This window comes from Anabrus simplex, chromosome 1 (genome assembly GCF_040414725.1).
Source record: "Anabrus simplex isolate iqAnaSimp1 chromosome 1, ASM4041472v1, whole genome shotgun sequence".
Lineage (NCBI taxonomy): Eukaryota > Metazoa > Arthropoda > Insecta > Orthoptera > Tettigoniidae > Anabrus > Anabrus simplex.
In genome coordinates this window covers 346,501,730-346,529,310 of record NC_090265.1, presented here as the reverse complement: position 1 = coordinate 346,529,310, position 27,581 = coordinate 346,501,730, and the positions used below count along the sequence as shown (strand labels likewise).

The following is a 27,581-nucleotide window of genomic DNA, read 5'->3' as shown; positions in this document are numbered from 1 at the left end:
TTTGTGGCATATGGAAACTTATTGGCATCTGACCTGCAGTTCCTATAAGAGAGATCAAATATTCCTTCCCTTTACGCTTCTCAATCGCAAAGCAATGAAAATGGTTGAAATCACTAGTCCTTTTTGGCATAATGTTGTTCTTTGTTGAAGAGAAAGTCAAATTCTCTTCATTGAATTAATGAAGCCTCGGCTAACCTTCAAATCAGACACACTGATTCCATGTGCAGCAGCTATTTCTCATTCTTTAAAATACAGCATTTCGTGAGAAACGGTTTATCCAAAGTTGTGTAACAAAATCTTATATTTAAGCAGATCCTCCTCTACTTGCAGAAACTTGCCGCTTTTTGGTCCGCAAAATACTTTGCGAGACTTGTTGGCCGTTTGAAGTGCACTTCTGTTACCATGGTAAAGCACGTTTAATTTGGACACTGAATACTTGCTGCCCGCTGCCCTATTCCCGTATGTTTCGGCGTAACTGATCACCGCGAGTTTGTACGATGCAGTATTACTCGAATACTGTGGACTGACAAACAATTTTGAGATCACAGAATGTCCTGTACCCGAAACACTCATAAAACTAGAGCAGTCGGATTCCCTGCCAGCTAATAACAGCACGTTGCCCTGTATTTGGAATGCCCTCTTTCGCAATAGGAAGCCTGCTACTTGAGTAGTTGACATCTTTATTTCGAAAAGCATCCGGAGCTGCGTGGTAGATGTCCGAAGTTGTGGGTGCATCAAATACGTGAACATTTCTTTTTCTCCACTTTGGACCCAAAAATTTGGTATACGTAAATTATGCAAGGGCGTTAATTACAAAAGAAAATATGGTAGTTTCCTTTATCAGACTGTAACATGAACGGAAATTTATAGGTATCTCTGAACACTTGGAGATAACGTTTGTTATATTTTTTGGCCATAACAAGAAAAGAAAATACAAGAAACTGTCACCGACACAACCCCCTTAAAAACATTCAACTCATTAAAATTATGCACTTAAATACGCGAAACTAACACATACAAAACATTATTAACATATGACTTTGACAGAGGGAGAAAGCATACAAATGCAAGAAAAAACACGTAGCCTACAACTCCGAAGAAACTCCGCACAGAAACGGTGTTAACAGCGCGCGAACAACACAATAACAAACTCATTCTTTCGCCCCGATTATCTGAGTCACTAGTGCGCGCTAGCCTCTCTTGCTTGCAGGACAATTACCGCCCCGAATCCCCAGCTGTATAAAGTGCACACGCTGCTGTGGTGAGCGGAAATTACGATACACGAAGGCGACGGACGAAATACTCACGAAATTAACATCAAATAAATACGCTTGAAAATGAAGTTTCATAAATTACAGAAGCACGTAAGAATTTATCTTTTATCCCAAGGGAAGAGTATTGGACGTACTAGAGGTTATATTGGTCAAAAACAGGAAGTAAAAATAAATTGGAAAATCGGAAGACGAGCTGAAAACCGGAAAGTTTCTGGGTAAATTGGAAGTGTTGGCAGGTATGCATTTAGGAAGGCTCGGCTTGTGCTGGTAATATAATGGGCTGACTCGGCTTAAGCAAGGAGTCACCCTCTTGATTTTGAAACTATACAGATATTTATAAATATTTATAACAGAAATAATTACAACATACAGATATGCAATAAATGTGCACAGATGATTTATTATTATTATTATTATTATTATTAAGAGCCTCTGTGGCTCAGGCGGCAGCACACTGGCCTCTCACTGCTGGGTTCCGTTGTTCAAATCCCAGTCACTCCATGTGAGATTTGTGCTGAACAAAGCGGAGGCGGACAGGATTTTCTCCGGGTACTCTGGTTTTCCCTGTCATATATCATTCCAGCAACACTCTCCAATATCATTTCATTTCATCTGTCATTTATTAATCATTGCCCCAGAGGAGTACAACAGGCTTTGCAGTCTGCACAATTCCTATCCTTGCCGCTAGAGGGGGGCTTCATTCATTCCATTCCTAACCTGGTCGAATGACTGGAAACAGGCTGTGAATTTTCTTTTCATTATTATTATTCCTTTGTAAAACAGACAAAAATTATAAGTCCTTCCTTTTAAACTTCGATCATAGTAAGAATGCTTGCAGTTTTACTTAAATACTAATTTTGAAATCATGAGCCACAAGCTGTAGGCTATATATGGGAAATCCAAACCAAATGAGTTTGTTTTTCTGAGGAGAAAATCCTAAATGCACTCACTGACATTTCAACTGCAGTTGCCTTGGTGAGAAGCTGGGGACTAAGTCCTTTACTCTTCTCATATTTTGTGCATTCCTATTCTCCTTTTTAGCTGTCTATTAATGATCTGTGTTTAAAACAGTTGTTTTAATTTATATAATTTTCAATTCTTGTACGGTACCTTAAAAGGAACTTTAATAATGTTGTAGTTCTCTCTTTTTATTTTTTTATTTTTACAATTGGCTTTATGTCGCACCGATACAGATAGGTCTTAGGGCGACGAAGGGATGAGAAAGGGCTAGGAGTGGGAAGAAAGCGGCCATGGCCTTAATTAAGGTACAGCCCCAGCATTTGCCTGGTGTGAAAATGGGAAACCACAGAAAACCATCTTCAGGCCTGCCGACAGTGGGTTTCGAACCCACTATCTCCCGGATGCAAGCTCAGAGCCACGCATCCTTAACCACTCGGCCAACTCGCCCAGTATTTTAGATCTCAATTTCTTAAGTAATGCAAGTTGTGATTTGACATGAGTGTGTGCCAAAACAATCAAAATGCTATTATAACCTATTATACAATTAATTTTAAGTATAGGAAAGGACAAACAAGTGACTTGATATGTTTAATTTTGTTAAGTTTACATTAACTTAGTAAATATATATGCTCAGACTCATATCCTGTCTTATGAAGATGCTGTTCATCCTCAATGGCATGTTAATCACCAATAAATTCCATTCTCTCAATTCTCAAATTCTCTTACTACACCTCTTTCTCTTTCCAAAAAGCAGGTCTTCATCTCACAGTATCTTAATATCTTTTCACCTACTACAGTGAGAGCATTTCACCAAAGAACCACCCAACCTGTGCTTTTATATCAGTGACATGATAGCTGTCTGCCAAGACCAATGGACAGAAGGTGTGTATGTATCTGTGCTGGCCTTACATGTAAGACAAGCTTGTTAGTGAGTGAGCGCTTAATAGATGTACTTGTGAGTTGTGTGTTGTTCTGTTTTGTGTGTTAAATCACTAAGTGTATTATGGCTTAGTATATGATTACTACTGCACTACGTGTATTTATTTATGGTTCATATGTGTTAATTCAACCAACCATCAATTTCAAACACAATTTTATGAAAGATTCCGGGGTGTAAACGTTCCAGGTCATACAACAATCCATGTTCTTTGTAATATATTTCAGGCTATGGCAAGTGGTCACTTTGAAGAAAAATGAGATGACACTGGTCATCATTTGGAAAATTGTCTAAACATTTTTCTCAGGCATTTTTCATACATACTGGTAGGAATTTCCTGCAGTTTTACATGAAAGGCTACTAAATTGCTATAGTTAAAAACCATTTAAATAACTGTGGGACGTTCTTCAACCAGGTGAGCCTGTACGTAGGTGCACATAATTCTACATAATGTATATGTCCAATCCATACTTGAAATTAGGACGCTCTTTAACATAGTTTTTCACTATGTACGCTAAAGAAGCTGTTCGCTAACATGGAAATATTTTTCATTCGCAATGAGTTAGGACTTGCGATACTGATGTCTTGACATCCTAAGTCCATTGGATCTGCTCTATCTTCTTAGCTCTCCATGAGGCTGGTATTAGTGAAATCAATTATCCAGTGAAAATTCCAAACATCCAGCATTAGAAGTTTTCTGTTTGATACCAGGCATCAGTATTTTTCCTTCTTCTGTGGTAGTAGAAATCCTCCAAGATATCTGAAACTTATACTAATGAATGAGAATGTGCTCAATTCCAATGACAGACCATTCTGTCACTAACACATGTACGAACTTTGTAAGTTAATTGCAACTCAGGATCAACTAAAATATGACTACTGTGTCTATCACAGCAACATGAGAAAATAGATGGGTGGATTTTAATGAAACTTGGTATTTCAGTTTAGAATAAGGTCTTACCTATAAGTTGCATAAAAAATTTCAGAAGGAAGGGGGCTTCAGAAGGGGCTAAATCATAAAAATAGATGTATCATATTACGATTTGTTTTACAAGAAAATAGCTCATGGCATTTTTTGTTTAACACCTTATCAGCAATAATACAAAGCAATATGAAACCACAAAGGGTCACAGAGAGCAAGGACACGAGTACGTCATGACTAGCCGCTGACAAGGAGAGGCATGCCCACTTATTCGCCTCAGAATCTGAGGAACAATATGAGGGGTGGACAAAAATATAATCACGTCCACCTTGAGCGGCAATTCTTCAAAAGGACCATCCTGCCACTTGAAGAGCCATGATTTGACCCCTCTCAAACTATAGGAAGCAAGAATATGTCTCCAAAGCGTGGTGTCTGCTTCTTCTACATGTTTGCACCACACTGATACTTATGGTAGTGGGTATTCCCCTTGAAAGGGTAGACACAGATAGTGCTCTGGTAGCTATGCCACCTGCTGGCACAAAACGTTTAAACCATTATCAGTACATCTACTATCCCCCAGATCCCATACGCTGTCATCAGATCCAAATCGACATCGTCCTTCTAAGTATTGTGACTTTTTTCTGGCAGTGTAGCATCCAGTAAAATTCATGTAACATTGAATTGCGTAAAATACGTATGTGCTAGAACAAAACTGTTAACATTTTTTAAATCGGCACATCATTTTCCATATAAATAATTCATTTTTACCAAGATAACAGATCACCTCAGGGCAGTGTAATAATTACTGGAACGCTGAGAAACCTGATTTCATCACAAAGTGTCCCTCCTTGTTGAGAAAATTGGTGTGTGTTGTGGTATGAGCATGAATGAATTGTTGAACGGTTGATTCCAACACATACCTGAATATTGTTTAATTCCCCTTTTTATTTAGAGAATTAAGTAACAGGGAGTATGGTTTCACTTTTTCAACATCAGACTGCTACAACTCATAAAGCCAATATTTTGATGAGAGAAATTGGAAGTTCATTTCAGTAGGACAGAGTAATTAGTAAGGATTTTTTCTCTCCCAGTTGCCTGACCTAATCTTCAGGAAATTTTATCTCTAGGGTAGTTTAAAACATTGTGTATACAAGACAAAGCCATACACCCCAGAAGAAATAAAACAAAATATCTAGCACGAAATTGACTTCATTATGCAATGTAACTACAGCAAGTTCCTTAAAGAAGTGCCAAAATGTGTGGACAAACAAGGCAGGCAGTTTCAGTATCTCCTGTCATAACAATGATAAGTAATAAACTTCTTAAAACAGTTCACGATACTGCTGTAAGGTTGCATAACTGCCGCTGAACTCTGCCAACACACGGCACCGTCTGTCACACTCACCAACAGGAAAAAGCACTACAGGCTGGTTCTCAATTCAAATGCTCTCACTGTATTTGACTGATCAATCTACCAGAACCAAAACACTGAGCAATGAAGTAAGTATGACATGTAAAACTTCAGAAGAAAATATTTAATCTACTAACTTCAACATCCAGAGCCACAATATCAATAGAGGCTCCTCCTAGAAGGTCCCCAAGGCTTGGTTTGGTGCGACCAAAGTCTCCATGAACGAACTCCTTGATGTATGTGCCTGCTTGTGTAGTGATATCCAGCTTAAAGAGAAGATATCCTTTTCCACCTGTTTTCAGAACAAACATAGCACATTTAAAATGCAATATCTGACAATTAACAACTCAGGAATACAACTGACATAAAATCTTGCCAAACTACGTACAATAGACATTTCTTTTCTTCGAAACACATATCCTGAAAACAAGACATCACAATATAAATCTGTCCTTTAGCTACTCATCAGTATAACATCGGCTTACTTCTAAAATCTTACATGACCAGCTCACTAAATTTTATAAGAGAACCAAATTGTTGAAAATATTTTGTTTTGTCCGGATGAACTGAGCATTTGTTTTCCTGAATATATTTTATGCACTTGAAAATAAAGGCTCTTTTACACTTTTTATAAATTTCAAGGGAATTGTAACATTTAATATTTTTACATCATGAACCTCAGTATGACTTATCTTTATCTTGTTTTATATACCGTGTTTTACTTGTGATGTACATCTGAATAATGAACTTGTTTTGTTTTTAAACCCAGCAATCTTATGCTATATAAACATAAAAGTCAACATTTCTCAATTTGGCAAGACTCCACAAATCAATAAATTCCTGGACTGACCTCATAAATAATTTACTGTGCACCTCAGACATAAGTAGTCCCCTCTTGAGGCTGGACATCAATTCTAGCAGCACTGCCACAATCGCAAGGCTTCCACAAAGTCATTTTCCCACAGTAGTTCAAAAAGAACTGTGAATCATTTTTAATTTCCTTTACTGTATGAAGTCGTTGCAATTTCAGTTTTGGGAATAGGAGCAAGTCACGGGGTGCAAGGTCAGGTGAACAGAAAGGATGCAGCACCAGGGCCATGTTGTTCTCGATCAAAAACCGTTGAGTCAGGAGAGCACTATGAGCAGGTGGATTGTCATGGTTAATAGGCCATGTGTTGTCTCACCACTGATCAGGTTGCTTTCTCCTCGTATCCTCCTGTGAAAGTTTTAAAACTTTAATGTAAAAAGTAGCTTTCCCATTTGACAAGGTGAACAAACTCCTTGTGAATAATTCCATTCTGATCCTTTTAAAAAAAAATCAACATGCACTTGGTATTGTTTTTGACTCGCCCTGCTTTCTTCAGTTGAGGTGACCCCAGACTTCTCCACTGACTGGATTGTCATTTGGTTTCCGGGTCATACGCATAAAGCCAGGTTGGGGGAAAAAAAACAGAGAGGGGTCATTGGCATATTGTTCTTTGAGATCTGAGGGAACTTTTAAGTCTTTGTTGCTTTTGGTCATCATTCAGGAATCAGGGCACAGGCCTTGATGCAACACACTGCGTGTGTGAATCTTCTGTTAGAATTCTGTGGCAGGTTCCATGACTGATTCCTACCAGTGCATTGATTTCACCAATGGTGGACGACTGTCTTTGCGGATAGTCTGACACACTTTTGCTATCATTTCTGGCACTGAAGTGGAACTAAGTCAACCAGAGGACACATCATCATCAATCGATGTTCTGTTCGCTTAAAGCAGTAAAACCACCCCAATGTTTGAGAATCCTACAGCCTGCTTTGAAGGTTGATGACCACATGAATAGAAAAGGGCTAAATCTTAACTCAGCACCGAGAGGTCATGGATATCCTTGGTAAATAAAGGCCTGGAAACTATGATTGTGTTGTGTGCACAGACAACTGGAAACAGAACACTCTGGCAATGCATGACTCGGCGGGGAAAGGGGGGACCCCAATTAGAAATGGAGGAGGAAGAAGATGTGAATACACCCCTCAATATGATGTTGGCATCAGGAAGGGCATCCAGTTGTACAACAGGACCAAGTTCACACATCTGACACAGTTTGCACCCGCAACCCCACCATGATATGGGAAAACATAATAATAATAATAATAATAATAATAATAATAATAATAATAATAATAATAATAATAATAATAATAATAATAATAATAATAATAATAATCTATATATATAAAATAAGAGTTTTGTCTGTACATTGCTCAGAATTTGAAAAGAATGGTATTTCTGTATTGGTCATGTCCACAGTAACAAGAAAATGCATTTTTTTCTTTTCCGTAATTTCTGTCTGTCTGTCTGTCTGTCTGTCTGTCTGTCTGTCTGTACGTACATGCATCACGAGAAAACGGCTGAAGAGAATTTAATGAAAATCGGAATGTAAAGACGGGTGATGAACCGCTACAATCTAGGCTATACATTATTTTAATCACGCTGAGTGAAATGGTAGTTTAGGGGAAGGCCTGAAATTTAATTCTCAAATATTTATGTTATTAGTGGTCGTGTCTTAATGAAAATCGCTGGACAAAGATGGGAAATAATTCGCTACAATATAAGCTATACACGCTGAGAAAAATGGTAGTTTAGGGGAGGGCCTAAAATTTAATTGTCAAATATTTATTGTATTAGTCGTCGTATCTTCACGAAAATTGGTACGCAAAGTCAAGGAATAGGTCGCTATAATCTAGGCTATCAATAATGTTATTCGCACTGAGTGAAATGGTAGTTTAGGGGAAGGCCTGAAATGTAATCTATATATAAAATAAGTGTTTTGCCTGTGCATTGCTCAGAATTTGAAATGAATGATATTTCTGTATCTGTCATGTCCACAGTTACAAGGAAATGCATTTTTTACTTTTCCGTAATGTCTGTCTGTCTGTACATGCATCACGAGAAAACGGCTCAAGAGAATTTAATGAAAATCGGAATGTAATGTCGGGCGATGAACCACTGCAATCTAGGCTACAAATTATTTTATTCACGTTGAGTGAAATAGTAGTTTAGGGGAAGGCCTGAAATGTAATTAAGTTATTTATGTTATTAGGGGTCGTATCGATAAATACTAAGTTATGTCGTAAGTTAGTAGTAGTTATGTAAGAAGTTATTAAATTTCTGATCACTTATGTCTTATACATTGTTACTGTACCGCATATAATCAGAGATATTCATGAATTTGGTTTTTTGTTACTAAGTCCATATCAGTGCCGAGTCACGAGAAAATGGGTAAACAGAATTTAGTGAAAATCGGTATGTAAAGTCTGAGAATAAGGAACTACAGTCTACGATATCAATAATTTTGTAGGACACCCTAATATCACAGAGTCGAAAGAAAACGAATGTGAAGGCCTGCAATATAAAAAGCTCATAAACTTTATCAACAATAACATTACATTGACCATTGTTTGTTGTGATGTGCTTTTTGTCTTCTGTTTCCTCTCATCCCCGATAGATAGGATTACTGCTGCGTACCGAGGTTGTTTTAATTTGCTTGACGTCGCACCGACACAGGTAGGTCTTATGGCGACGATGGGATAGGAAATGAATAGTGGTGTGAAGGAAGCGGCCTTGGCTTTAAGGTACAGCCTGGTGTGACTGGTGTGAAAATGGGAAACCACGGAATACCATCTTCAGGGTTGCCGGCAGTGGGGTTCGAATCCACTGTCTCCCGGATGCAAGCTCACAGCTGCGCGCCCCTAACCACACGGGCAACTCGCCTGGTCGTACCGACTGTAACAGCCTGCCTGTATATTGGCGGGAAGTAGCTGGGAAGTAAGATAACTTTCTTCTTTAGCATGCCATTCCTCTGGTTCATACATTTTCTGATATATCTGGTACGTAACACACTGGTTCATCATAGTATTCGAGGTATTCAATCCCTACACTGAGGCACTGATTGGAATGAGTAGTGTGCATATTTAACGGAATAATGACAGAGGAGTGTTCACGGCAGCCTGCGACCTGGTTATTCCAGCTCTGGAACTTTGGACTCTTAGATCGGCACCGTAGTACTGTTCGTTGAAAGTGAGAAAGTGTGCGGTTTTTCATTTGATCGAGTATTTTATATGATAACATTGCTTTCAATCGCTACATTCCTACTGACGTTTTTGTAATGACCTATGTTGAATTCAGTTAGGAAAACCACCAAGTCAGTCTTTCTGAGAATCCTGTAGCGAAGCACGGGTACATCAGCTAGTAATAATAATAATAATAATAATAATAATAATAATAATAATAATAATAATAATAATGATTGATGGATTACTAAATGCTGAGTGGAGTAAAAAATACACCAATGATATGCACAAACTGTGCTTGCTGGAGAGTAACAAGCTATCCATCTCTTCTCCAATAAAATTTTACAGTCATTGAATTTGGAAAACTGAAGATGGTAATGCACTGCTTTGTTTGGGTAACATTTTGAAACGATGTATCTCCTAAATAAGTGCTGCACTACTCGATAACTTCTTGGTATATGATACCTTAAGTTCTTTCTCCAGAGGGAAAATGAAAAGTCGTTGATAGCATAAAATAGGCATAAAATGAATGCCTCTATGTCCTAATCAAAGTCATGTGATTTCAAGATTAAAAAGAAACATAGGAAATTGCATGTAACGAGTATATTTAAATTAAAGGGTTTAAATTAGATGATTTTGGAGAACGACAAAAATTCCTATATTCTGCAACTGGTATAAATAACATTATGAATAGTACGAACCAACCTCGACCCATTGTTTTGGGAAGCCAGGCTCTGCCTGGCACAAGTCAAGACAAAAGGCAAGTGATAGAGAAGTAACACCTCTTTAAAAAACCATGGTCCAGTTGGCCCAGCTGATAGCAGCTTGTAAGGGCCCCTTGCCAGGCATACAGGTGAAATGTGATCAACGGTCTTGAAGGCAGAAGAGGAATCTCGCTCCCAACGACTCAGAGAGCAGAAGACCCTAATGAAGTAAACTACGAGAAACAATCCTTGTAGCGTCTGTTCTCCAGGTTAGGGGCGGCTACAGCGGGCATCTGTTCCCCAGATCAGGGGCAGCCTCAGTTATGTGCAGAAGGCAACACGAAACCACTGCACTACTTAATCCCAGGTTAAGCAACCATGATGTTGTCACAGCAAGATGTATCGTTTACTGATCATGAGGCATGGAACCCAAGATCCGGAAGGGGAAGGAACGAGGCTATCCAGGTCGTCATTAAGCGAAATCCTTGCATAAACGAGTCACTGAAAACTGGAACGTGGAATGTGAGAACGCTGCTAGAAGCAGGGAAATTGGAAGAAGCTAAAATTATCATGAATGAAAGAGAACTAGATATTCTGGGTCTTTGTGAAATAAGATGGCCAGGAAATGGTGATTTCTACAGCGATGACTTTAGAATGATCTATAGGGGTAGTACAAGTGGAGGCAGTTTATTTATTTATTTAATCGTATGGTGATTTTATACAATATATATATAAGGCAAAATCAAACTTTAAAGTCCATCCTTCTCAGCCATTCAGTTAAACTGGGTGTGAGAGCGAACAAATCGTCAGGAGTGCCAGGGTACAAATGAAGAGGACAGGGTTGGATCAGGTGCTCAATCGTCTGTTCTTCCAGATCACACACAATCACACACTGGTGAACTGATCCAACCCCACTTGTACCTGAAGTAATTGCAACAACCATGTCCAGTCCTTAACCTGTTGATACAGCATCAGAGATTCCTCTGTAGGTCAAAACCATCTGGCTTCTTTGTGGGATCAAATCCTGTAGTACTGTTCGTTGAAAGTGAGAAAGTGTGCGGTTTTTCATTTGATCGAGTATTTTATATGATAACATTGCTTTCAATCGCTACATTGTGAGCTTGTCCCCAATGTTTTTGTTGACCACTCATGCTTCCAGCTTTTATTTAGGTCAAATCTATCTGCAACGAGTTGACCTGCAGTGACACTTGCTGGTCTTCTTGATTGCAGTCGCTGCAGTGACAGATTATTGGTGCAGTGGCAAAGAGGGTGATGCAAAGATTTACTTGGCTTCCCTTAGTAGAGCTTGCTTCTGCCTTAAGTGAGGTGGGGGGATGTGACTCAGCACAGGTAACCAGTGACATGGAGTTGATTTGATGGTACCAGTAATGCAACGCATTGTATCATTCAATTTTGTGTCTACCTTCTTCACATGTACACTTTCTAACCAGACAAGAGCACAGTACTCAGCAGCCGAGTAGACAAGGCTGATGCCAATTAAGCGTAGACAATCAGCAGAGGCTCCCCAGGAGGTACCACAGAACTTATGCAGTATGTTGTTTCTTGCGGCGACTTTATGGGAAAGCTTAGTGAAGTACTCTTTGAAGTTCAGGGTTCTATCTAAAGTGACTCCAAGATATTTTGGGAAAGGATTGTACCTTAGCTTTCGTCCATTGAGCAGAACTCTTGGTTCGTAGTTTGCAGCACGATTCACTAGATGGAAACAAAAGACTTCAGTTTTCGTTCTGCTGGGGATCAATCTCCAAGTCTTAAAGAATGTTGACATCTTCTTGAGATCCTCCGTAAGAATTTGTTCACCGTCTTCGAAGTTATTGCTCTGTGCTACCAGAGCGATGTCATCAGCATATATGAACTTAGTTGATGTTGTGGTTGGTAAATCATGAATGTACAAATTGAATTGCAATGGTGCTAAAACAGATCCCTGTGGTAGACCGTTATTTAGTTTTCATTTGTGGCTTTTAGTGTTGCCTAGAAATACTTCAAATTGTCTTTCACTAAGCATGCTAGATATTAGATTCACGATTTCTCGACTTGGTAGAACTTGCAGTAGTTTGTAGATCAGTCCCTGTCGCCAAACAGTGTCATATGCACCTGTCAAGTCGATGAAAACTGCTGTTGATTTTAGTTGTCCTTGAAAACCAGCTTCGATATGTGTAGTAAGGGCAAGAACTTGATCGGTGCAGCTGCATCCATGTCTGAATCCAGCTTGTTCAGGAGGAATAACAGCTTCAATGAACGGAGTTATTCTGGTTAGGAGGATTCGTTCAAGAAGCTTGAATATGCAACTAAGCAGTGCTATTGGTCGATAATATTCGGGGCTGTCCTCAGGTTTGCCAGGTTTGAGAATGGCTATAACTTTCGACAGTTTGAATTGTCTGGGCAATCTGTTCTCTTGGAGTGTGTAAGTGAAGAGAGAAGTGAGTCAATATATACAATGCGGGCCCATGTTCTTAATAAATTAATTATAGATATTGTCGAGACCAGCAGCCTGGCCGATTTTCAATTGTTTAATTGCATTTTCTACTTCCACTGTGGAAAAGGCTCAGGAAAGCGGCTCGTTTCTCGGGGCACTGTGCTTGAGTTTAGAAAGGTTACATTTTACTATTCTGGTATGATTCTTGATCCTCTTTGTCCTTGTGAGGTCTACGATCCTGTTTTCAATGATGTCAGGACTCAGTTTAGGATGCGGCTTTTTGGGGTGTTGCTTGCCAGTTAGCCATTTCAAGATTCTCCAAGCTTTACTGCTGGACTTTGCAAAGTTCATTGCTTTGAGTGTAGCTTCCCATTTCTCTCGTCTGTTCTTATTTAACCCTTTCCCGCCCATATTAAAATGCATGTTTACCCCAGAATTAAAGCAATTCTTTTCAGCCATCATTATGATAATGCAGACATGTAAGCAGCATGCTCATTCGTTTTCTGGGCAATTAAATCGAAAATGTTTTCATCAAATATGAGGGAGAAATACTCTAATGCTGTACTACCCACAGGAAGAGAATGGCAAGGTCCTACCTCTTCAGTAAAGTCCGCCGGTTTGACGTAAGACAATGTACTTGTCCACTGAAAGTTAGGCCTACAATCTATGTCATCACACATGTGTACGTCATCATTTCCTGAAATATCGTCACTTTCATTTTCACTTTCCACTTCAATGAGTTCACTTAAGCCACTATTAACAGTTTCATAGTCAGAATTATCGTTCACCAAACGTTCAATGCCGTTATCGCATAAAATATTTTCACGCGAATTAAGCATCGACATGTTTGTTTACAATATGTCACTGCCTTCCGTATTTCGTGTTCTAATATGCCTGCTAAGGTTTTAAAAGAAGAAAACTAATATCTTTGGTCTCTAGGAAGTGCACATGCTAGTAACAGTAAGTTATATTTGTCTATCGGCCGACAGATGGCTCATACATGCGACTAGAAGTACAAGTACGCTTTATGGGCGGGAGGCCTTAAGCTTTCGCGCTACGCATTACTACGCTATGGGCGGGAGAGGGTTAAAGAGTGGAGTAGCTGTAAGCCCACTCTTTGATTTCCAGAACTTTGGTATTCTTGGTACAAAGCCTCACTATCTTCATTCCATCCAGGTACATATTCCTTTCTGTAACCCCTAGGAATGTTGAACTTAGCAGCTTTGATGACTAGTTTAACAAATTTGTCATAGTTATTTGCTGTCAATGAAGATTCTCCGCAGCTAGACAGGAGTCAAGGTCCTTTGTGAATCCATCCCAATTTGCTCGTTGCAAGTTCCATCTGGGTAAGGGCATTGAGTTTACAAGGGGAATTTTCAAACCGATTTCCACCATAACAGGTCAGTCCCAACTGTTTGGGAAGTTGGACAGAACAGTGTGAGTGGTGTTGAGTGGTTGGTCTAGTTGATCTTTAGACACAAATGTCAAGTCTGGGTTGTAATCCTTGTTCCAGCATGGAGGGGAAGGTTCCCTTGCCTTTTACATCAAAAACCAAATGCATATTGTTAGTTTCTGCCCATAGAAGTAGAGACTCCCCATTCGCATCCACGGTGTCATACCACCAGTTTGTGTGATGGCTGTTGAAGTCTCCAGTGTATATACAAGGGTGATCAAAAGCCGGCAGTACTATAGGAGCCTAATTCACACATCATTTACCTGAATTGCTATAGTGTAGAACCATAACTCCGCTCTCGCATACATTCAAAATACTGCTATCAACAATAAAAAACAGGATTACTTGCACTTCATTTAAACTTGACTTCACATAAGTGGCTCTTCCATATTGTGGATGGTGGATAACTTCGACCAGAGCATAACCGGATATTCGTCCTCTACACTGAAGATCCTGTTCACCTTTGGTATGGGTTTCTTGAATGTTGAGAACATCAATGTTAAGGTCATGCAGTTGTTTTTGCAGATACTCGCATTTGGCAGAACTTATGCCTTCAATATTAAGTTGCATAATGCGGACTGGGTGTTTCTCACCTCTAGTTTGATGGTTCTGAAAAGAACCGTTACTTGTTATGTTTCTGGGCATATTGTATATCACCTTTAACGCTGTTACTTGTTTAGCACCAGTAATGGAGTAGGAATGCTAATTAGACTAATTGGGCAGGAAATGTGATGAACACCTATCACGTTAACAAGAAGATTCTAGTTACAACAATCAAAACAAATTCCAGGAATCTGGTTATTGTTTAAGTGTACATTCCAACATCGAACAGCTCAGATGAAGAAACAGAAGAAATATATGAGAACAGTGATGAAATATGGAATCTGACAAAGGAATCAGATGTCATAATCATGAGAGATTTCAATGCTATTGTTGTAATGCAACCAGACCGAGACAGAATTGGGATGTTTGGTCTAGGTGTCAGGAACAAACAACGGGATAAGTTACTAGACTTCTGAGATCAGTACAATATGATTGAGACGAAGACGTTATTTGATGTTCCACTATGCAGGAGATACACTTGGAAACCCCAGGTGACACTGCCTGTTATCAAAATGACTATATCCTTGTCAAGAGAAGATATTGCAATAAAGTCAAAACAAGTCACAGCTATCCTGGGGCATAGATTGACAGTGACCATTGCCTAGTCATGGCCAAATGCAGTATCCAACTGAAAAGAGTCAATCACTGAAAAGCGAAACCTTTAGATTTAGCCAATTATGGCAAACTATGGATGTTTATGTACAAAAAACAAATGAATTAACAAAAGGAAATGAAGAATGGAATAGGATACTATAAAAGAAGGTTTGCCAGTTGTAGCCCATGAAACATTGGAAACAAGAAGATTGGAACCAAGAAAACCGTGGATTGCCAGAAAAACCGTGGATTACCAGAGAAATATTGGATCTGATAGTGAAGAGAAATCAGTACAGGAGAAGGAACACGACAGAAAGCCAAGAACAATACAGAAAAGTCAAAAATCAAATTACAACTCTGTGTAGAAGAGTGAAAGAAACATGGATGGTTGAGGTAACTGAGAATATCAGAGAAGAGATAGGTGAAGGAAGGACAGACAGAGCGTATAGGCGCATTAACATATTAAACCGGAAACCTAAAGTGAAGAGCTCCGTTGTAAGAGAGAAAAATGGGAAAATATTAGTATATAATGATGACATCAGTACACGATGGAAGGAATACCTTGAACAACTGTATGAAGGAGGAAATGTGCTGAATGATCTAAGGTGTATTGAACCAGAAGAACATGAAGTAGAGGAAGATGATAAAGGTCCTACAATAACAAGAAAGGAGTTTGAATCAGCACTTCAGCAATTACATGAAAAGAAAAAAAAAAGCTACTGTTCCAGAAAATTACCTGGAGAACTACTTAAGAATATGGGAGAGAAACTGAAAGAACGTCTATTTGCCATGATATGCAGATGCTATGATGGTGAAATTCCAGAAGACTTCATCAAAAGAAAAATGGTTATGATACCAAAGAAGGAAAGTAGTGTAGAATGGTCCGATCACAGAACCATAACTCCGCTCTCGCATACATTCAAAATACTGCTATCAACAATAAAAAACAGGATAAATAACAAATTAAATGTACAAATCGATCAAGACAAGTTTGGCTTTAGGACAGGGATGGGAACAAGAGAAGCCATCTTAGCTCTCCGAACAATATTAGAAAAGGAGGTTGGAAATGAACAGGAACACCTTTCTAGCATTTATACATATTGAAAAGGCTTTCGATAACGTAAGTTGGGACAAACTGTTCAAAATTCTTAAAGCTACAGGTTTGGACTGGAAAGGCAGGAGGCTGATATTGTGACTTTAAGAAGGACAGACAATGATGGTAGATATCGAAGGAAGTATCCAGACAGCAAAAATCAGGAAAGGTGTAAAGCAGGGCTGCTCTCTCTCACCATACCTTTTTAATGTATTCATTGAAGAAGCCATAAATAAGCTTAAGGCAAATACCAAAGGAGTAAACATAAATGGGCACCATATCCAACGCATTAGATTTGCAGATAACATAGAAATTGTAGCAGACTCCGAGAAAGAGTTGTCTAAGATGCTGAATGTATTGTCATCAGCAATTGTCAGATTCACGCTTAAACATTAATGTCAAGAAGACCAAGATATTAGTTGTGAATAAACAACCTGAACGAATTCACACCAACATTAAGCTTAATGACAAGATAGTGGAACAAGTCAACAGTTTCCCTTACCTAGGAAGCCTCATCACCAATGACAGCAGGTGCAGCAAAGAGATCAAAAGGCGAATAGCACTTGCCAAACAGGCGTTTAGTAATACGAGAAATCTTTTAATCAGTCCAAATTTAGATTTTGGAATTAGGAAGAAATTTGTAATTTCTTTTGTACGGAGTGTGCTATTGTATGGCTGTGAATCTTGGACAACCAGAGATCAGGACCGGAAACAACTGGAAGCGTTTGAGATGTGGGTCTGGAGACGAATGCTCAGGATTAAATGGATTGAAAGGAGAACAAACAAAAGCGTTCTAGAAGAAATTCAAGGGAAGAGAGAACTGATTTTAATGATACAAAGAAGAAGAGCTAAATTCACTGGCCACATTTTGCGACACAACACCTTTCTTACCAATCTGCTGGAAGGAAAAATCACGGGGAAGAAAGGCCGAGGACGAGCGAGGAAAAACTTCCTTCAAGACTTGGCACAGTGTCTCCATTATGGTTCTTATTATGAAATGAAACGAGGAGCTGAGGACGGGAAAGAATTGTTGCATAGACAAGGCACTGCCATTAGACATTGGCGATGATGAACGAGGTTCTATAGTACAGATCCCTGCATTTGAATGCCATAAGGTCACTCCCTACAAGCAAAGGCTTGAGGAAGACTCTTAACTAGAATGCTGAAAACCAAGGCTACGTACAAAAGATGATGTTATACTATGGTCGTCTGACGGGAAGTCGCATGCACGCGGGGTAAGGGCCACGAGGAATAAGTATGGCTGCTGTGCATGCGCCAAACTCAAGTCACAAGGCCTGACAATAAACATCTGTTGTGTCCATGGTGACTCTTGCGAAATGAGGTGCTCTTATGAAGATTCAAAGTGGTAGTGTAATTGTGCCTTAGTTACACATTCACTGTGTGGCTGCATAATGAACAGTTTAATAATGAACATGCATCTGTTTCAGAGAGCTCAAACTGTCTATGACAACTAATGTTTGTAGGTTAGTGTAGTATCTGTTACTCATGCCATACCTACAAGCGTCTCGTGAGACGCATATAGTACATAGAATACTGAATGTGACTGCGGTGCAATTCCAGATATGAGACATCAATTTCACTCTCCAAACTGCTCTGTGGAAACAAAACTTTACAACAGTCAGTGATACAGCTATCGGAGCTGCTTCATAATTGAGCACTTTCAACATTTGAAGATACTTGGACATGATCACAACTACAAGCAGAATAACAGACTGTTGCACAGAGGCCCTATCAATCTGCCAAAAGAGATACACGTAGTCAAATAAATTCACGGTTGACCATTCTCTGTGTATCTTCCTCCCAGCCAGGCTGAGTGGCTCAGACGATTGAGGCACTGGCCTTCTGACCCCAACTAGGCAGGTTTGATCCTGAATCAGTCTGGTGGTATTTGAAGGTGCTCAAATGCACCAGCCTCATTGATAGATTTATTGAAACATAAAAGAATTCTGCGGGACTAAATTCAGGCACCTCCTAAAAGTAGTTAGTGGGATGTAAATACAATAACATTATATATATATAATTCGCTGGGGCCATCAAGGACCACGTTAAGTCTTGTTGCATTTGACACTGAACTTGGCCTTCTTTAGAGCCCAAATTTCCCTCATTCTTTGTGAGTGGGCCTGCTTACACACCTCTGTCCAAGGGGCACTGTGTCTTCTCTTCGGTTGCTTGTCTCGGTTTAGCCCGTTCGTCAATATTTTCTTGTGGAAGAGATCTCTGTTAAGGGTGTCTTCAGCTGAGATATGTAGCATTTGCAGGTCTTCTTTGGTATTTCTAAACCAGGGAATTGTGGTTTTGAGGTTTGAATCAAAAAAGTGAAAGATTTCTTTAGTTAACTTTCTTCCGTCCATTCTTTTCAGATGACCGTAAAATTGTGCCCGTCTTTTTCTGATTGTGTCGGTATTTTTCTCTATTTTGCTGTAGACTTCCTTGTTGGATCTCTTTTGATGGATTCCATTTCTGTACTTTGATCCCAAGATTCCTCTCTCAATTTTCCGTTCTCTTTTCTCCAGTTCTTCAAGGAGTCCTTTGTTGGCATTTAGAGACAGGGATTTGGGCTGCATATAGAACTACTGGCTTCATAACTGTTTCATAGCGACATATCTTGGTGTTTTGAGAAAGGCATTTTTTGTTGTAGATTGTGCGGGATGTTTGGTAGGCTATTTCCAGTTTGCATACTCGCTCCTGAAGTGCTTCTTTGTCCAGTCCATTTTTCATGATGATCTCACCTAGGTATTTGAATTTGTCTACTCGGGTGATGTCCCCGTATTTTGTATGGAGTTTTGGTGGAGCCTCTTTGATGTTAGTCATTACTTCTGTTTTCTCAAACGATATCCGCAAACCAGTTTGTTCGGCAATTTCCTTTAAAATTTCAACTTGAGCTCTAGCGGTTTCTATGTCGTTTGAGAGAACAGCAATATCATTGGCAAATGCTAAGCAGACTGTTGCGATCCCCTTGGATTTGGTTCCTATTCTCAATGGACTGTAGTTGGTTTACTGTAATCTCACCCGCCAGGTTCTGATGAACTTTTCAAGAACACAGTTGAAGAGTATTGGGGATAGCCCATCACCTTGTCGGACTCCTGTTTTGATGTCAAAGGAATGCGAGAGACATCCGTGGAACTTCACCTTGGATTTTGTATCGGTCAGGGTGGCTCTAATTAATGCCAGGAGTTTCAAATCAACTTCAAATTCATTTAAGATGTTTAGCAGGACTTCCCGGTCAATGGAGTCGTACGCTATCTTAAAGTCCACAAAGACAGACACATACTGCTTGGAACTTAGTGTACAATATCTGATGACCGTTTTGAGATTTTGGATCTGTTCAGCTGTTGAGCGACCTTTTCTGAACCCTTCTTGGTATTCACCTATTTGATGTTCGACTTGTGCTTCCAAACGCTCCAGGATGGCAAGTGATAGAATTTTGTAAGTCACGGGTAGCAAAGATATTCCTCTGTAGTTGATGATGTTCTTCATGCTGCCTTTTTTGTGTAATGGATGGATCAAAGCTATTTTCCAATCTTCGGGTAGGGTCTCCTTGTTCCAAATTTCTTCTATTTGCTTTTGCATATTCCTCTGGTGCATATTTCCATAGTTCTGCTACTACTGAGTCTTCCCCCGGCGCTTTGTTATTTTTGAGAGGGCAATGTGGCGCTTGATTTCATCTCTGTCGGGTGGTCTGGAATCTGGGTACCTGAGTAAGGGTTCCTTCGTCTCAATGGCGCTTTGCGGTTTAGAGCAATTAAGTAAATTCTTGAAGTAATCTGCCAGAATGCTGCAATTTTCTTCATTTGACGTCGCCAGTGTGCCGTCCTTTCGCTCAAAGCATAGAGATGGTGGTTTATAGCCAGTGAGTTTGCGTTTGAAGGCTCTGTAGTACTCTCTGCTTTCATTCTTCCTGAAGTTTTGTTCTATCTTTTCAACGAGAGATTTTTCGTATTTACGTTTCTCAGTTCTGAACACCCTAGCTGCTTGGGCACGTTGGGTTTTGTAGGTTTCCCAATCATTTTCTGATTTCGTAGAGTAGTACTGTTTCCACGCATTGAGTCTTTCTTGGAGGACTGATTCGCAGGTACCATTCCACCAGGCATGCTTTTTGCTTCTCTTGATTTCTGCAACGTCTTTGGCGGCCTCAACAAGGAGACTTTTGGCGTTGTTAAAGTCACAGTCATTTGGTCTAGCCTTCTCCTGGAACTCCTCGACCCTTTGCCGAAGTTTATCATTGTCGAAGCGTGTGATCTGTTTGGTTGTCTTCCTTGTGTTTGCGGGAATTGGTTTGAATTTGATAAGAGACATATAATGATCTGAGGCCACACTGATGCCTTTCTTTACCTTGACATTCATAATCTCAGGGCTGTTTCTCCTGGAGATTGCAACATGATCAATTTGGAACTCTCCGAGAGCTTGGACGGCAGAACGCCAAGTCATTTGCTTTCTGCGTAGATGGCGAAAGTGGGTCGACATGACCTGCAGGTTGTGATTTTTGCAAATGGACACCAGTCTTTTGCCGTTGGGATTGATTCTTTTGTGAGCAGGGTAATTTCCTATAACTTTCTTGTACTTCTGTTCACGACCTAGTTGGGCATTGAAGTCACCCAAAAGAAGCTTGACACGGTGTTTGGGGATTTTGTTTAATTTTTCATCCAGTAGGTTCCAGAAATTATCAACTTCGTCTGGATCAGACTTGTTCTTATCGTTTGTAGGAGCATGTGCGTTAACTAGGGTGTAGGTTTTGTTCACGCATTTAATTGTGAGTATAGACAATCTGTCATTCACAGGTTCGAAATTTGCAACCGATTTAAGGATCTTGGTTCTAACAGTAAACGCGATTCCAAGCATCACAGCTCCATTGAGGATTCCTCTTTGCGCTTTGCTCTTGAAAAATCGGTAGCCTTCGGATTCAAAACTCTCTTCATCTGGGTACCTTGTTTCCTGTAGGGCCATTATGGATATCTGATTTTCGTGAAGAGCTTTGGTGAGGGTTTTCAGCTTGCCAGTTTCTGTAAGTGAATTTATGTTGAAAGTTGCTAGAAAGGTTTTAGATTTTGGCCTGAGTTTTTGACGCTCCAACTCGTCTCTTGCATGATGTCGAGTCTCCCCCAGAATCCGAACGAGACTCGTGCACCGTGGCGTTCACGACGAGGGATTTATCTAAAGATTTACCCCCTGGGGTATGTTTCTTGAAATGTGCCATCATGCTTTTTGACTTGACTTTGCTTTGGACGGGTACCCATCCTTTTACAACTAGGGTTGTTAGCCCTAGAGGTTGCCTCAAGATGTTTTCTGGCTTCTGGTCATTTACCAGTCTTCGCCGTAACCCTGGCAAGGGACCAGTTTTTTTCTTCTTTTTTTCACGGTGGTATTTTATTTCCCTATTACCCTCTGACTCTGCTGGCGGCAGAGCCGGCGAGCTTCCCCAATTCCAATTGGACGTGCCCGATGGAGGTAACTGGTAAATCCCCACATTATTATTATTATTATTATTATTATTATTATTATTATTATTATTATTACATAATCATCTTCCTCCCAGTTCTCTTGATGGTCTATCCCAACAAATAAATGAGTGTTTCTAACAGAAAAAATAAAATATATTATCATCATCATCTATTTTTCTTAAATTGTACATGTACAATCCAGGAGTGGTGGTGGAGAAAGAGCAAGCCCCGCAAACAGAGGTGCCTCCATCCCCACATATGTAAGTTTACATAAACCATACTTAATATTTACATATGTATAGACAATTTTAAATTTACATATTTAAATTTTATTATTATTATTATTATTATTATTATTATTATTACTTGTTTTTACTATTTATCAGTACTTTATGTCACACTGACAGTGGAAAGGGAGTGACTCTAGCCTTAATTAAGATACATCTCCAGCAGTTGCCTGCTGTGAAAATGCGAACCCACAGAAAACCATCTTCAGGGCTACCAACAGTGGGGTTCAAATCCAAGCTGACATCTATGTGACCCGAACTGCACAGCCACTCGCTGGGTTACATATTTGCAATTCAAACACTGTGATCTTAGTATGATAATTATCTTAATTTATATGTGTTATATGTGCTAAAAGTAACAAGACCCAGTCATTTGTACTCTCACTCATACCTCTGCATACACTCTCTTCCGAGCCCAAACTCAGTAATAAACTCTCCTACACGTGCATGCACATACATTCACCCACATACAACTGTACTTGTATACATCATTCTTGAAATACTAGTTTATACAAGTTATATGCATCACACATACAGTAGATTTCTATTTACTGCATGGAGGCCTTGAGGAAGAGGAAGTACTTTTACTTCAGGTGGTAGAAGGTTCCAGAGCCGAACACTACACGAGTAAAATCCACTTAAATATGAGATTGATCCGGCAATGGGGGGAACAAGGGAAACTCCTTGACCTGTCTTAACCATTATATTGGTATTATAAATTTACTCATTCGGGACAAATATTTTAAATTCCCTATGGGAATCAACATCTGTATTATCTGATGGCCAGGCAGACATCAATTTTTGGAAATGAGACATAGCTCTCATAGTGCATTGGCACTGCTGGTGGCTTCAAGTAGCCGATGCAGTGGCCTCCACGGTATGCACCAGCCTTGCGTCTTGGGTGGTGTGCTAAGTACCAACTGATGAGCCTAACTTAGCACACGAGGGCAAAACGCAGGCAACCAAGAATGAGTCCAATAACGGACCATTATATTGGTATTACTGTCTTAACAAAGCGGTAATTAGCTGCAAGCAGTGGAAACGGGCAAGATGTATGTATCTTGTCAGGGATTTCCTAAGGAATGCTATGTCTATTTATTTGTAAATAAATGTTTATGGATAAAGCCTAGTGCTCTGTATGCCGTACCACCTGCTTTCTTCATGTGCTTATTCCATTTTAGATTACTTGTTATGTGAATACCATGCAGTTTTTTTTTTTTTTTTTTTTTTTTTTTTTGCTAGTGGCTTTACGTCGCACCGACACAGTTAGGTCTTATGGCGACGATGGGATAGGAAAGACCTAGGAATTGGAAGGAAGCGGCCGTGGCCTTAATTAAGGTACAGCACTAAGTACTTGGTGTGTGAACTAATGTTAAATGCTAGATTTGATGTGGAAATCAACAGGAGAATACAAATGGGAAATGTTTTCTACCAAAGCAAAAGAAACCTGATGTGGAATAAAGACTAATGAAGGCTAAGAAAATAATGTACAAGACATATTTCATTCCTATAATATTGTATGGGGCAGAGCTTGGCCAATGGTAAAAAGAGATGAAAGCTGTATGCAGGCAGCTGAAATGAAGTTCTTGAGGAGCATGGTTTTGAAGACAAAAAGGGACAGAGTTAAAAATGAAAATATAAAGAGAGCAATTTACGTGGAAAAATTGAATGACAAGATACACAGACAGGACCAGAGTACTGATTGAGAAGTGGTGGATCAACAGAGAAAAGCAGAAAGGAACTAGATTAGTCCCAAACCTGTTAGAGCAGGCTTCGGCTTAACAGCAGCTAGTTTTCGCTAGCCTTACAGCTCTACATTCAGGAGGCAGAAGGGCAGGTCGTCAGCCATCCTAAAAATGGATTTCCATGGTTTTTCCATTCTCCTGCACTAAGGTGAATGCTGGGACAGTTCCTACATATATTAAGCCACAGCCACTCCCACCATGCATTCTCTGATTATCACATCACTGCCACAAATCTTCCTGGCCTGAGAGACAGCATTACTGTCTATAACGCAATGAAAACTTTTATCCAGCCCCATCCCATGAAGTGGACAAGAGGAAATAATGATGAGGAGGATTTATGGACAAATACCCGAGAAGATATGAAATCTAGAGTATAACCATGACCTAGGATTTGAAAATCAAGGGAGTGATGTGAAGTGCTATGTGTTATCGGTGCTGCTTTGTGGACACTGAAGACTTTGTCAATGAATCAACTACACACTTTTGAAATGAGGGTGTATAGCAGAACATTCAAGATCAAGGGGAGACCAGGCCACCACAGGGGAGGTATATTGTTGTGCTGGGAAATCATATGAAGTCTTAACCCTCCCTAAATACAGGACAAATATAGCCTGATACAATTGTACGTAAAAGGCAGGATAGGAGGGATACATGGGCAGAGAAGATTATCCCGGGCACAGAACCTCAGAAAATATTGTGATCTTGGTCATGGGACCTCTGATTATGTGGAATCTGAACCACAGGAATGATGTGACTTATCATTTTAATAATTCTACATGGAACTGTGACCATCTTGGTGAGAAGCCAGTGGCAATGTCGCCTGGTTACCACCACTTCCTGAGAAGAGAAAGAAAATCACTCACCAGAGATAATTCTCATTATATATCTTGGGGAAGTCAATGTTAGATGAAAAGAAGGTCATAAAAAAATAAAAACAACATTTAATGAACTGAAGATTTACCAGGATCCTCTCCTATAGGCCAAGCTTTCATTGAGTAGATAGTACGGTTACGAACAGCTAATGGCCTCCTGTGAAGGACGCGAATGGGTGTCTTCTGGCATAAAATGAGATCGGTGATGTCCGCTAACCGATCCAGCTCACCAGGTGGGAGAGGTTGATGACTAACACACAGTGCCAAGTAACGCTTGCGCTTCTCCTCTTCACCAGCCTTCAGGTGGACTAGTTGTTCCCTGTAATAATAATAATAATAATTTTTTTTTTAATGTACAAACAACTGAACATCTATATTATTTCTGAAAACATATACTGGAAGATAAAACAAGCAAAGAGGCATTGTTAAATAATAATAATAATAATAATAATAATAATAATAATAATAATAATAATAATAATAATAATAATAATAATAATAATTTCTACTAAGTAATTATAAACTAACAAGTTGCTGAAACGAAGGCCTAGTGAAACTCTTGGTTACTCTGAACTATCAGTAAACTCCTAAGCATCCAAGTCAGCCAGTGAAGTACAAGCAGGGCTCTTTTTCTGAAGAAATGTTTGGAGATACTCTTGTCTGAGACTTGGTTTAATCAGTAACCACAAATTTGAATTTCAGAGAGAGAGAGAGAGAAAGAGAGGATGGGGGAGGGAAACGGTGGTGATAATAGTAATGTAAATATTACGACTATATACCATATTTACGCTAATCTAATACTGTATACACTTTTTCAGTTAAATTTAGTTTCCAAAGTCAGGATGCACATCAGAATCAATGTCAAGGTAGATTCATATGCAAACTTGTAAATTATGCTCAGACAAGACTACAACAGGTGGACCTCTAGGATTGTTCACTGGAGACCATGGGAACACAAGAGAGGCATTGGAAGACCCCAAAAGAGATGGCTCGATGACATAAAGCTGTTGGCTGGAACACGATGGTTCCAAGTGGCTCAAGACCAAAGACGATGGAAGCATATGGAAGAGGCCTACATCCAGCAGTGGACTGAAATAGGCTAGACAAGAAGAAGAAGAAGAAGAAGAAGAAGAAGAAGAAGAAGAAGAAATTATGCTCAACTTGTGGTTGTGCTTTGGCTCTGTTCAAATGATCTCATAGCTTAAAATTCCTCACTTCCATTTCCTGCATCTTTGTATTTTATTTTAATACCAAAACCGTATTTCTGTAAGCGTAGTCAACAGTGAAAGCTTCAATGAGGTGGTGAAGTTCACTGGCTGACAAAAAAGGAAGATATCCGGAGGAAGATGAAGAGGTTTAAATAAAAATCATAACATAAGTTTGTCTAAATCTATCTATACATGTAACATATGTAATAAAACTATAAAGGTTAGTTTTTATTTCTCTGTATGATGTCTGTCTGTTCTGCTGTAATTCTTGAATCATTAACCTAATTTTGATGGATTTTAGGGCATCCATCAACAGCAGAACATTTAAACTGAAAACAGCACAGCGGATCATCTGGCCAACTTATAAAAAGAAATCTCTCTCCGTGAATGCTAAATTTTGACATTAAAATACAGTTGAAAAACCTGAAGCAACTTATGCTAGTGAAACACACTTCAAGTTGAACACTAAATCAACAACCGATAAAATCCAGAAAGTAGACAGAAGAATCATCAGGACAATCCTCAATAAGAAACACCAAGATGATGGCCAATGGAGATTATTACCTAATGAAGTGGTATATCGTGAAAGCAGATCAATAATAGATTTAATGCAGAAAAGGTGAATCGCCTTTTCTTGTCATATATTCAGACTGCCAGAAGCGCAACTAGTAAAGCAGTTATTTAGATACTTCTGGAAAAACAAAACAAAGAACACTTCATTCACAGTGATCATAAATGATTTAGAAGAATTAAATTTATCAATGCTCCAAATTAAGAGAAAAAAAATCCACATGGTTCGACGCCCCGAACAAATAGCATTTAAAAAAGAATGCTCCAAATTGAATGCAGAGAAGAGAAGAGAATTCTAAGGAATAAACACTTGCGATTCAAACTCATAACATTCGAACGAAGGAAGTACACCATTACTGACAACCAAAGGATAGCCAGGTCTGATAAGATGAAGTTTTGGGAGCAGAAGAAGCTGAAACGCTGACTCTATTTAATACAATTAGACTTTAATGTATATGAATGATTAAAGTGCTCCAATGGGGGCGTAAACTATGTATTAAAAAAAAAAAAAGCTTCGATGCAACTTGTAAGCTTGACGCAATCAAAAGATGGAAAACAAAAAGCAGACAGTTTCATATGAAAAGAGCTTCAAACCAAACATAATACTTTATGCAGAAAATCACAGAAAGAAGGCAGGCTGCAAGTGAATTTGGTGCAACCAGGAGCAACATATGTTCAGTGGCACCAACACAAAATAGCAATGTGACAAAAAAAGTTCACTGGCTGACAAAAAAGGAAGATATCCAGAGGAAGATGAAGAGGTTTAAATAAAAATCATAACATAAATTCATCTAAATGTATCTATACATGTAACATCTATATATACGTCTGTACATTGCTCAGAATTTAAAAAGAATGGTATTTCTGTATTGGTCGTGTCCACAGTAACAAGGAAATGCACTTTTCAATTTTCCGTAATTTCTGTCTGTCTGTCTGTCTGTCTGTCTGTCTGTCTGTCTGTCTGTCTGTCTGTCTGTCTGTGTGTATGTACACGCATCACAAGAA

General features: G+C 39.3%; 1 protein-coding gene across 1 annotated transcript in view; it reads right to left on the bottom strand.

Moving 5' to 3' along the window:
* The window catches only part of Pus10 (Pseudouridine synthase 10), a 106,310-nt gene that overhangs the window by 1,199 nt on the left and 77,530 nt on the right, over positions 1 to 27,581 (bottom strand). Inside the window, 2 exon segments of the mRNA XM_067134881.2 lie at positions 5,642 to 5,796; positions 24,888 to 25,117. Of these exon segments, the coding sequence (XP_066990982.2) occupies positions 5,642 to 5,796; positions 24,888 to 25,117 (385 nt within the window).